General features: G+C 39.6%; 1 protein-coding gene across 3 annotated transcripts in view; it reads left to right on the plus strand.

Moving 5' to 3' along the window:
* Positions 1-13,089, plus strand: part of NFIC (nuclear factor I C) — a 293,718-nt gene that overhangs the window by 189,934 nt on the left and 90,695 nt on the right. For all 3 annotated transcript variants that reach the window (XM_056572735.1, XM_056572744.1, XM_056572724.1), the window contains 2 exons: positions 182-305; positions 910-1,034. In XM_056572735.1, coding sequence (XP_056428710.1) covers positions 182-305; positions 910-1,034 — 249 coding nt within the window. The remainder of the gene's footprint in view (positions 1-181; positions 306-909; positions 1,035-13,089) is intronic.

A 13,089-nucleotide genomic window follows, 5' to 3' on the forward strand; every position in this document is an offset into this window, starting at 1 on the left:
TAGTAAAGAAGGATAATGTTGTTCAAAAATGTTGAACTTTCATTGGCTTTATGGGATTTTCAATATAAAAATGTTTTTGAAATGATGTACTCCTACATGGTTAAACCCTGAAAGGCATATAAACACAGTTTCATACCTTGTAAAATCATATATATCATGGTATGTAAATTCTATTTTACAGCCCCAGTTGTGTCTGGCACAGGACCCAATTTCTCTCTGGGAGAGCTACAGGGACACCTGGCATATGATTTAAACCCCGCCGGAACCGGGATGAGAAGGACTCTTCCTAGTACCTCATCAAGCGGGTATGTAATTTGGTGTATATAGCTTAACTATAGTACTTGTGAAACATGCAAAACTAGAGAAGAATCAGTCAGGAAGTATAAAGAGAGACCAATTGTCTATGGCAAAACGTTCTTTTGATTGGGGGATGTTTTGCTGTTGTCCTTCCAGTGTCCCTGTTGTAGCTTTCCTCTGAACTAAATTGATTCTCAGTCCAATGCTTCATATATGATATCCCTAATGTTCAATTGATTTGGCAATACCTTCATTTTTTTTTTTTTATGAGTAGTGTAGAATTCTTCATATGTTTAATAGCCCACATTCACATTACGATTAGTGCCTCCATTCAGTTATGACTCATCTTCCTAGTGTCTTTAACTATGGACTGATTGACCATGATTTTCAGCTCGAGTCCAGTGTTGCTTGAAAAAATACCTGAACATAGTCACTAGCTGACCACGATTGATTCAGTGCGAGCCATTGCTGATTTTTAGAAGTGCCAGTATATCGTTTACCCCATAAAAGAGATAAATAGCAAGATCTAGGTACAAGATGAAAACCTCTTGTGTTTTGATGAAATGGGGGCGCAGGTGTATATCTGTATGATTTTTTTTTCTTTTTTCAAAGGAGTAAGAGACACAAATCTGGCTCTCTAGAGGATGATGTGGACACAAGCCCAGGAGGGGAGTATTACACATCTCCATCTTCTCCAACTGGGAGCAGCCGAAACTGGACAGAGGACATGGAGGGGGGCAAGTGTTTTTAATCTAATGTACAAATTAAAGCTGTAAACACTTTATACATTTAATATTTACTGTAATCTCCATATTCTCAAAGAGAGGTCTGTATGAATTATGTATTCATTCAGGGGTTTTGTGTTATCTACATTTAGAGCAGTGATGTCAATAAGGTCCTTATAGAGAAGTGGAAAGGCTTTGATCACACTCTTTTAAAGCCATCCGTCAGAGATATAGGTTTAGAGAAGTTCCAAACGTATTCCTCCAACATAAGGCGCCATAATAATTTAGAGGAAGTACACATGGCCTATGCACAGGCAATTGGTTGGAAAAATAATGTGATTTACACCAACAATTATACATTCTCCCCATAATGTGTACTAATTTTTGCCCTCCAGCTCTATAAGAGAAGAGAAGACTTAAAAGGAATCTGTCACCTTGCACTAAACTGCTGATACAGGCTAATACTGTGGGTGAAGCTGATTCCAACACTGTTAATCTTTTATTCCTATTTCCAAGTTATGCCCAAAAATTAAAATGTGTAAATTAAGTGCTTTGGTGCACTATGGCCGTTTCCAGCCCACTGATGCACTCTTCTGCCTGTCCGTCTCAATAGTCTGAATACTATCAATAGTCCCTTGCCCTAGTTTATATGAAAAGATAGACTTATGCCGATGCCATGCTTACTTGAACTCCTTCACTGCAGCTACCACTTCTGAAGGAAGACTATTCAATGCATCCATTACCCTCTAAGTAAAGTAACAGTTTCTGATATTACTTAAAGGGGTATTCCAGGCCCAAATTTTTTTTATATATATATATATATATATATATATATCAACTGGCTGCGGAAAGTTAAACAGATTTGTAAATTACTTCTATTAAAAAATCTTAATCCTTCCAATAGTTATTAGCTTCTGAAGTTGAGTTGCTGTTTTCTGTCTAACTGCTTTCTGATGACTCACGTCCAGGGAGCTGTTCAGTTCCTATGGGGATATTCATCATTGACATCATCATTGAGCAGTTAGACAGAAAACTTCAGAAGCTAATAACTATTGGAAGGATTAAGATTTTTTAATAGAAGTAATTTACAAATCTGTTTAACTTTCCGGAGCCAGTTGATATATAAAAAAAAGTTTTTGCCTGGAATACCCTTTTAAACCTTTGTCCATCTAATTAAAGAGGTGGAATTTTTTTTGTTAAATCAACTGGTGCCAGTTAAAGGAAATCTGTCACCAGTGTCACTTTCACTAACCTGTCGGTACCGACAGGTAGTGCAGGTGACACTGATGACAAGGGTACTTACCTTGTCCCATTCCATGCAGGGGATCTCCTATAATCTCTTCCGTTACTCCAGCTCTGGGCACCGGCTTTGGGCACGGGCGGAGCTTAATGACATCACCGCTGCTGTTCTCAGGACCCAGGACCCAGCAGAAAGCAGCAGTGGCTTGGGGCATGGGCGGAGCTTAGTGACGTCACCGCTGCTGCTCTCTGCTGGGTCCCGGGTCCTGTGAACAGCAGCGGTGACGTCATTAAGCTCCGCCCGTGCCCCAAGCCGGTGCCCGGAGCTGGAGCTAACGGAGGAGATTACAGGAGATTCCTTCTATGGACCGGGACAAGGTAAGTACCGTTTTCATCAGAGTCACCTGTACTACCTGTCGGTACAGACAGGTTAGTGCAGGTGACAATGGTGACAGATTTCCTTTAAACAGATTTGTAAATTACTTCTATTTAAAAATCTTAATCCTTCCAGTACTTATTAGCTGCTGTATGTATGCTCCAGAGGAGTTCCCTCCCTCCAACTACAAGTCCCATGATTCCTTGTTTGTAAGTGTGAGGTCCATTTTCTCCCTCCCACACATCAGCCACCCTACCCATTGAAACACACCTGTGATCCCTTCCATGCAAAAGACCAGTGTTTTCTAACCAGGTTGCCTCCAACTGTTGCAAAACTACAATTCCTTGCAGAATGATCTCCCTCCCACGCAGCGGTCGTTCCATCCATTGAAGCAAAAGACAGGCTTCCTCTGAACACCTGACTAGTGATGTAATGTCTTGGGCCACACTGCAACCATGGAAAACCTGCGACAACAGTCATTTTGTTTACTGTTAAAAAAACATTGGGGCAAAAATCACAAGAATTGCGAGACCACCATGAAACACAGGTACAAACACTATATTATGAACTACACTAACTTTACAGCCCCTGTAGCATAGTCAAATAAAACAAAATCCCGGAATACCCCTTTGAGGTTCTTTAGCGTTTCCCAGTAAGTTTTATCCTGCAATCCATGTACTAGTTTAATAGCTCTTCCTTGAACTCTCTCTAAAATATTTACATCCTTCTGGAGATACAGTGAGGTCTCACCAGTGCTCTGTACAGTGGCGTGAGCACTTCTTCTTTCTACTGATAACACCTCCCAAGCATTTTACTTGCTTTTCCTGCTGCTCTATGACAATGTCTGCCTATATTTAAGTCTTCTGAAATAATGACCCCTAAATTCCTTAAAACTGTATCAAATATTCCATATTCTGTCCTTTGGTTTTTACGCCCAAGGTTCATTATCTTGCATTTATCCACATAAAATTTTGATAATTCTGACCATTCTTCTAATTTACCTAAATCCTTTCCCATTTGGTTTATCCCTCCAAGAACATCAACCCTGTTACAAATCTTTGTGTATTCAGCAAAAAAGGCACACCTTACCACCAAGACCTCCTGCAATATCACTGGTAAAGATATTTAAAATAAAATAAAATGGGTCCCAGTAAAGGTCCCATTGCTCTGAATATACTCCATTAACTACAACCCTGTGGTCTGTCCCTCAGCCATTCAACAATATGGGAGTCTAAGCTTAATGACTGCAGTTTATTGTCTGGCTGATGTCCGGCATTAACCCTTTAGATGCCGCAATCAAAGTTGATTGCTGTGTCTAAAAGCGGTTAATTCCATTCCCGGCTAGCTCAGTGGGCTGACCGGGACTGCTGCGGTGAAATCGATCAGCTGACAGGATGACGGGAGGTCTCTCACCTTCCTCCCTGCCGTCCGATCGGTGCTCCAGGCTTGCATTCAGCTTTGTCAGGCTAAAGCAATGGAGCACCAATAACACTGATCAATGCTTTCCTATGAAGAAGCATTTATCAGTGTATGCAATCAAAAGATTGCATGTTATAGTCCACTTTGGGGACTAAAAAAAAGTGTAAAAATAAAATAAAAAAATTTATAAATATGCATTAACCCCTTCCTTGATAAAAGTTTAAACCACCCCCCCCCCCTTTCCCATTTAAAAAAAAAAACAAAATTGTAAAAAGAAAAAAAACATGTGTGGTATTGCCCTGTGCGTAAATATCCAAACTGTAAAGATATCATGTTAATTAAACCGCATGGTCAAAGGCACAAGCGTAAGAAAATTCCAAAGTCCAGAAATGCATATTTTTGGTCACTTCAAATACTATAAAAAATGAATAGAACGTGATTAAAAGGTGCCATCAAAATAATACATCCCTATATACGGAAAATAAAAAAGTTATTGGGGTCGGAAATGGACAATTTAAAACATACAAATTTTGGTGCATGTAGTTATAATTTTTTTAAAGTAGTAAAATATAATAAAACCTATATAAATTAAGTATGCTTGTAACCGTATGGATCTACATAATAAAGATGCACTGTTATTTGTACTGAAAAGTGCAATGCAAAAAATCGTAAGCCCCCAACATTTACAGAAAAGTGTGGGTTTTTGTTCAATTTTGCCCCACAAATATTTTTTTTCTGGTTTCACCGTAGATTTTGTGGTGAAATGATTAAAGGTATTACAAAGTAAAATTGTTGGCGCAAAAAACAAGCCCTCATATGGATCTGTAGGTGGAAAATTGAATGTGTTATGGTTTTTAGAAGGTGAGGAGGAAAAAACGAGAGTAAAAGTAAAAAATGGACCTATCCTTAAAGGGGTTATCCACCATAAGGTGAGTTTAGTGCATACCTGCCAGGCTATTTTTTGTGAACTGGGTATTTCCTGTTGGAGTTTGGTATCTTAAACTAAACATCCCATAGTAAGTGTGAAGTTACATTCCTCTCTCCCACACATCAGCCATCCCAACCATTGCAGCACAAATAAGCTCAAAAGATAAGTGTTTTCTAACCTGCCTACAGCTGTCGCAAAATGATCTCTCTCCCACCCAGCGGTCGCTCCACCCATTAAAGCAGGACTGACTCCTTTTGCAGAACTGACTAGTGAGGTCATGTTTCGACACACTGCAACCTAGGTAATTTTGTATGCTGTTAAAAATAAATATTGGGGAAAAAAATCACTTAAGAATTGCGAGACCACCATTATACACAGGTACAGACACTACACTAACTTTACAGCCCCTGTAGCATAGTCAAATAAAAACAATTCCTGGAATACCCCTTTAAAGGGTTAAATGGGTTATCCAGGTATAAAAAAAAAACTGCTAATTTCTTTCAAAAACAGCTTTATGTCTGTCCCCAGATTATGTGTGGTATTACAACTTGGCTCCATTCACTTCAGTACAGATAGTGTCATTGAAAGAAAATCCATGAAAGAAAATCCAGATGATAGGTTGCCCTCACCAAGTCGGGTTGCGCTAAGAGCACAACATCTCAGAAGGCGTCAAATGTGATGTAGCTTGGATCTGCAGCCGTGGCTTATCCGGTGTCAGTAACGCTGGTCCGGTAGGAAGATACTCAGAAAATGAACAAAATTCAAGCTTCCAGGCGCTGATCCAGCAATAGAAATGTTGCTGTCACACAAATTATTGTCCTAAGATCAGATTTATTTGCACTATAGCAACGCATTTCTGGTCCGTAATGCACCTTGCCTGACAAAGGGTCCGTTACAGACCAGAAACGTGTTGCTATAGTGCGAATAAATCGGATCTTAGGACAATAATTGTGTGTCCGCACCATTTCTATTGCTGGAACAGCGCCTGGAAGATAGAATTTTGTTCATTTTCTCAGTATCGTTCATTTCAGTGGTACTGAGCTGCAGAACCACACCCAATCTGGAGACAAACAGGGAACAGTTTTATTAGCTGTTTTTCTATTCCTGGATAACCCCTTAAAATCTTACTCTTCCAATTCTTCAGTCAGCTTCATGATATAACAAGCAATATTATGTTACTTTCTACTGTAACATAGTAACATAGTTCATAAGGTTGAAAAAAGACCAGAGTCCATCACGTTCAACCTATATCCCTAATGAGTCCGTACTGAGTTAATCCAGAGGAAGGCAAAAAAAAACTCATACTAGAGGTAAAAAATTCCTTCCTGACTCCAAATATGGCAGTCAGAATAAATCCCTGGATCAACGTTCTGTCCCTATAATTCTAATTTACATAACCAGCAATGTTCTTACTCTCCAAAAATGCACCCAGACCCCTTTTAAATTCTTTTACAGAGTTCCCCATGACCACCTCATCCGGGAGAGAATTCCACAGTCTTACTGCTCTTACAGTAAAGAACCCCCGTCTGTGCTCGTGTAGAAACCTTCTTTCCTCTAAACGGAGAGGATGCCCCCTTGTTATAGATACAGTCCTGGGTATAAATAGATCATGGGAAAGATCTCTGTACTGTCCCCTGATATATTTATACATAGTTATTAGGTCTCCCATAAGCCTTCTTTTTTCTAAACTAAATAACCCTACTTCTGATAATCTTTCAGGGTACTGTAGTCCTCCCATTCCCGGTTTAACCTGGTTGCCCGTCTTTGAACCCTCTCCAGCTCCACTGTATCTTTCTTGTACACTGGTGGGCATCTATGCCCCTATTGATGCACCCCATGATTTTATTTGCTTTGGCAGCAGCTGCCCGACACTGGTCACTACAGCTAAATTTACTGTTAACTAAAAGCCCCAAGTCCTTTTCCACGTCAGTCGTCCCTAGTGTGCTCTCATTTAATACATAATCCCAGGCCATATTTTTCCTCCCCATGTGCATTACCTTACATTTATCAGTGTTGAACCTCATTTGCCACTTCCCAGCCCAAGCCTCCAACCTATCCAGATCCATTTGTAACAGTGCCCTGTTCTCTATTGTGTTAACCGCTTTACAGAGTTTACTATCATCTGCAAAGATTGCTACTTTACTATTCAACTCCTCTACAAGGTCATTAATGAATATATTAAGCAGGACAGGACCCAATACTGACCCCTGTGGTACTCCACTAGTTACAGTCACCCAATCAGAATAAGTACCATTAATAACCACCCTCTGTTTCCTATCACTGAGCCAGTTACTTACCCATTTACACACATTGTCCCATAGCCCCATCCTTCCCATTTTATGCACCAACCGTTTATGTGGAACCGTATCAAATGCTTTGGAAAAATCCATATATTCGACTTCCAGCGATTGCCCATGGTCCAGTCTGGAGCTCACCTCCTCATAAAAGCTGATCAGGTTAGTTTGACAGGACCGATCCCTCATAAAGCCATGCTGATATGGAGTCATACATTTATTTGTATCAAGATATTCCAAAATAGCATCTCTTAGAAAAACCTCAAACAATTTACATACAACAGAGGTTAAACTAACAGGCCTATAATTTCCGGGGGTTACCTTTTGTCCTCTTTTTAAATATTGGCACCACATTTGCCATGCGCCAGTTCTGGGGAACAGTCCCTGTTACTATAGAGTCCATGAATATTAAAAATAGAGGTCTGTCTATTACATTACTTAATTCCGTTAGAACACGGGGGTGAATGCCATCTGGACCTGGTGATTTGTCTATTTTGTTTTTTTGTAGGCGGCACTGTACTTCTTCCCGGGTTAGACAGGTGACCTGTAAAGAGGAGTTTACCTTATCTCGTTGTATTTCACCTGGCATTTCATTTTCCTCGGTGAATACAGTGGAGAAGAATTTGTTTAATATATTAGCTTTTTCCTGATCCCAGTTTATAATTTCTTCTTTATAATTTTTTAAGGGTCCTACACTTTCATTTTTGACCTTTTTGCTATTTATATAGTTAAAAAACATTTTGGGTTTAGTTTTACTCTCTATGGCAATGAGTCTTTCTGTCTTTATTTTTGCGGCTTTTATCATTTTTTTACATACTTTAAATTTTTCTCTATAGCTTTTTATTGTTGTTCTGTTTTAGTAGTTTAAATGCTTTATTTTTGTCATTTATTGCCCCCTTAACATTTTTATTCATCCATATTGGTTTTCTTTTATTTCTGACCCTTTCATTCCCATAAGGTATACACATCTTACAGTGAGAGTTTAAGATATTTTTAAAAGTCTCCCATTTAGTCTCAGTATTCTTGTTTTTGAGGACATTATCCCATTTTATATTGTTAATGGCTTCTCTGAGTTAGTCAAACTTTGCCTTCCTAAAGTTCATTGTTTTTGTGGCCCCTCGAGAGATTCCCTTATTGAAGAACAAGTTATAATGTATCATATTATGATCACTATTTCCTAGGTGTCCTTCAACTTGCACATTAGTTACTCTGTCAGGTCTGTTGGTTAGTATTAAGTCTAGCAGAGCGCCCCCTCTGGTCGGGCTCTGCAGCGTTTGGGACAGATAATTGTCTTTAGCTATAGTCAGAAACCTGTTTCCTTTATGAGATTCACAGGTCTCAGTCTCCCAGTTTATATCAGCATAGTTAAAGTCCTCCATTATTATCACCTCATTCTGATTTGCTGCCTTGTTTATTTGCCTCATATAAAAAGTGACAAATATAGTTTGTCAAATTACTGAGAACCAATTATGCAATTCAGTGGGGCTTCAAAGAATGTATAAGAAAATATTAACATTAACATTATGACATTCATAATCAATTCATTATGACCGCCATATTGGGATCGGAAAGGAATTTTTCCTCTGTCATGGGGCAATTGCCATCAGCCTCATGGGTTTTTATTTGTCTTCCTCTGGATCAACACAGTAGGGTTTTAGGTTGAGCTCGATGTCTTTTTTCGACCTTACAAACTATGTTACTTAAAAATAAGTCCATCAGGTTTTTCTTTGCTTTATTTTTACTGAAAAGAATAGTGCAGCTTGCTATGCTATTCAGTCTGCCAAAGACCAACAGATATCTGACAGACAACAGAAGTGTGGACAGAGACTAAATGCATATAAATTGAATATTTTTTTTTATCCAGTCAAAATATAAAATAAACATTAGGTAATTATGTTCATAATATGTTCTTTCTATTTTGAGTTTGGGGAATTCGATGCTGCTTATACTCACACTTGTATTTTTGGCTCATATTTGCTTTTTTGCACATTTAACATCATATATTATTGCTTATTGTGGCCAATCCTTATTTTCTTTCCATTATGATACATTAATAAGTGTGGTCTCTTGTTATGGTACAGCGTTTGACACCTGGTCAAGTATTTTATTCCATCAAACTCTTTTCATCAAAAACCGTTGACTCTGTTATTTTCATGTAGACCTCTCCTGGTGTAGCTTGTTGCGGAAAATTATTTCCAGTATAATAATCATACATACAAATATATGTGACTTGGCCGCGTCCGGTGTTGCCCCATCAGACTGGTGTCACCCGGTGGTGCGTCCCACACTGCCTGTCCCCCATGCTATGCCACTGCTCCTCATGATTATTTTTGTACAAGTTCTGTGATTTTCATGACATTCTTGGTCAGCAGCACCTTGCTATAGATAGAGCTGGTTTTGTGTTGATAGCACTTGCAGGGCAACAAAGGAGAACAATTCAATTCTGTACAATTCTTTGCAATTCTTTGCATAGAAGACTTTCCAGTAATACCATTTATATTGATGAATTTCTAATTACGCACACAAAGTGCACTACAAGGGGGGTGAAGGGAGGATTTGTTTAAATAGGCACTGTTGTCTAAAAACACTTTTGATACATAGTAGACAGGCCAGTGCAAGGATTCTTTGTCTACACAGGCGAAGATGCTTATTGGTGACCCCACCGCCAACCACTGACATAGCGTTAGTTGGTAGCACCCAGGGTAGAGCAGAATATTGTACATTTCACCACTTTACAAGGGACAAATAATTGCATCACACCATGAACACCATATAAGGACTGGATAACACTACCATACTTACTATACTTATGGTGAATAAAATAACTACATAAATACACAGACCACTATCACCAATAACACCACCATATGAGGAACAAATAATTGCACCACACCATGGCTACACATTACCTCCACATAGTGACTGGATAATGCCACCATGCTGATACTGAATAAAAACTACTATACACAGACTACTTTACCCCATACAGTGACCAAATAGTGGTGACCCTAGCTCTTCACAGGCTCTGCAGACTGTATAACAGATTAAAGTGAAGTATAACAGATTACAGTGAAGTGACACATAGTGACTCACAGAGGGCATTTTTGCAAATCATCCTCTTTTTTTTTCCTTCTCTGTCTTGCTCAGACCACCATGAAGACTTCTTCCAACCATGGCTCGTCACCACATAATCTGCCAGAAAAACATGTTAGGCATATTATCTTTTCAAATAGTTTTTATAAAATTTTTCAATAAGAATGTTAAAAAAAAGTTATCAAACACATTTTTCTTATTGTGTTAGGCACATTTCTATCTATTTCACAACTTTTCCCCAAAGTGTGCCAAATAATAGTATAAGTAAATATGTCTGTGTGTGTTGGGGGAGGGAAGTAGGATGGTGGGTAGGTTATTTGCCCCCATTAGATAGATGCTCCCAGTAGGTAGGTAGGGAATCCCCCAGTAGGTAGGTGGATAACCCCCCAGTAGGTAGGTAGGTAATCCCCCCTTCCCCATTAGATAGATGCCCCCAGTAGATAGGGTTTCCCAAAGGTAGATATTAAGTAATCCTCCCTGGTAGGTAAGCAATGCCTCCTGGTAGGTAGGTAGGTAGGTAGGTAAGGGTCTTATGTTGATAGATAGTTAATGGCCACTGGTAGGTAGATAGTGCCCTCTGATAGGTAGATAGTGCTGGCAGGTAAGTGCCGGAAGGTAGCTAGATACTACAGGTAGGTAGTTAGGTACATAGTGCAGGCATGTACAGTGGGGATCAAAAGTTTGGGCACCCCAGGTAAAAATTTGTATTCATGTGCATAAAGAAGCCAAGGAAAGATGGAAAAATCTCCAAAAAGGCATCAAATTACAGATTAGACATTCTTATATGTCAACAAAAGTTAGATTTTATTTCCATCATTTACACTTTCTAAATAACAGAAAACAAAAAAATTGCGTCTTCAAAAGTTTGGGCACCCTGCAGAGTTAATATCTTGTACTGCCCCCTTTGGCAAGTATCACAGCTTGTAAACGCTTTTTGTAGCCAGCCAAGAGTCTTTCAATTCTTGTTTGAGGTATCTCTGCCCATTCTTCCTTACAAAAGTCTTCCAGTTCTTTGAGATTTCTGGACTGTCTGTCACGCACTGCTCTTTTAAGGTCTATCCATAGATTTTCAATTATGTTGAGGTCAGGAGATTGGGAAGGCCATGGCAAAACCTTCAGTTTACGCCTCTTGATTTAATCCCCCGTGGATTTTGAGGTGTGTTTAGGATCATTATCCATTTGTAGAAGCCATCCTCTCTTTAATTTCAGCTTTTTCACAGATGGCATCAAGTTATCATCCAAAATTTGCTGAAATTTTATTGAATACACTTTTCCTTCTACTCCTGAGATGTTCCCTGTGCCACTGGCTGCAATACAACCCCAAAGCATGATTGATCCACCCCATGCTTAACAGTTGGACAGAGGTTCTTTTCATTAAATTCTGTTCCCCTTCTTCTCCAAACGTATCTTTGCTCATTCCGGCCCAAAAATTTTATTTTAATCTCATCGGTCCACAGAACTTGTTTCCAAAATGCATCAGGCTTGTCTATATGTTCATTTGCAAAGTTCAAATGCTGATTTTTGTGGTGAGGACGTAGAAGAGGTTTTCTTCTGATGACTCTTCCATGAAGACCATATTTGTACAAGTATCTCTTTGTAGTGGAATAGTGTACCACAACTCCAGTGTCTGACGGGATTGTGCACTCAAATGTGGGTTTTGAATTGTTTTTTGAGCTATTCTGTCTGATATTTTTCTTGGTCTTCCAGATCTTGCTTTAACTTCCACTGTCCCTGAGGACTGCCATTTCTTAATTACATTCCGAACAGAGGATATTGACATCTGAAAACGTTTTGCTATCTTCTTATAGCCTTCTCCAGCTTTGTGAGCGTCAACTATTTTCAGTTTCAGATTTCTAAACAACTGCTTAGAAGAACCCATGGTGGTGATTGTTGGGGCAAGATCAGATGAGTCTGGACATTTAAAACCTTTGAGATTGACATCCCCTGGTCTTCCTAGATGATGATTGAGAACAATCCATGACACTGGCAGGTCTCAGCTTTGCAAAAGGGGCAGTGCATGCTATAAATTCTGCAGGGTGCCCAAACTTTTTCAGACAGCATTTTTTTTCTGTTATTTTGAAAGTGTAAATGATGGAAATAAAATCTAACTTTTGTTGACATATAATAAGAATGTCTAATCTGTAATGTGATGCCTTTTGGAGATTTTTCCATCTTTCCTTGGCTTCTTGATGCACGTTAATACAAATTTTTACCTGGGTTGCCCAAACTTTTGATCTCCTCTGTAGGTAGGCAGGTAGGTAATCCCCACTCCCTTCCTTAAATAAAAACCCTACTCACCTTCCTTCTTCTCCTGGACTGACACCCGGACCTCCTCTCCCTACTCCTTCTGTAGCCGCAGGACTTCTCCATCGTGCTGCACTCTGCACGCTGTGCGTGATGACATAATCCGATTGCATGTGGTATACAGGGTAAACAGAGTGCCGCCCAAGTACAATACTGGAGTAGGGATTCATGTCCCCTGCTCCTGTACAGTGCTGAGTACGTATACACTCATTTTACCTTCTTGGGGGAGGGGGCACCGTCTCTGATTCAAATTCCCTGCCAGTGGCTGAGGAATCAGATTTTCTGCTCCCACCGCTGGTGCCCTAAAGCAGCTGCCTTATGGTAGCACTGGCCCTGATCGTAGAGACATCAAAAGCTTTCAAGAGCGAGCAAGGAGAGGCAAGTTACCTCCCATCTCTGGATTACATGACCAAA

Source organism: Hyla sarda, chromosome 1, assembly GCF_029499605.1.
Source record: "Hyla sarda isolate aHylSar1 chromosome 1, aHylSar1.hap1, whole genome shotgun sequence".
Taxonomy (NCBI): domain Eukaryota; kingdom Metazoa; phylum Chordata; class Amphibia; order Anura; family Hylidae; genus Hyla; species Hyla sarda.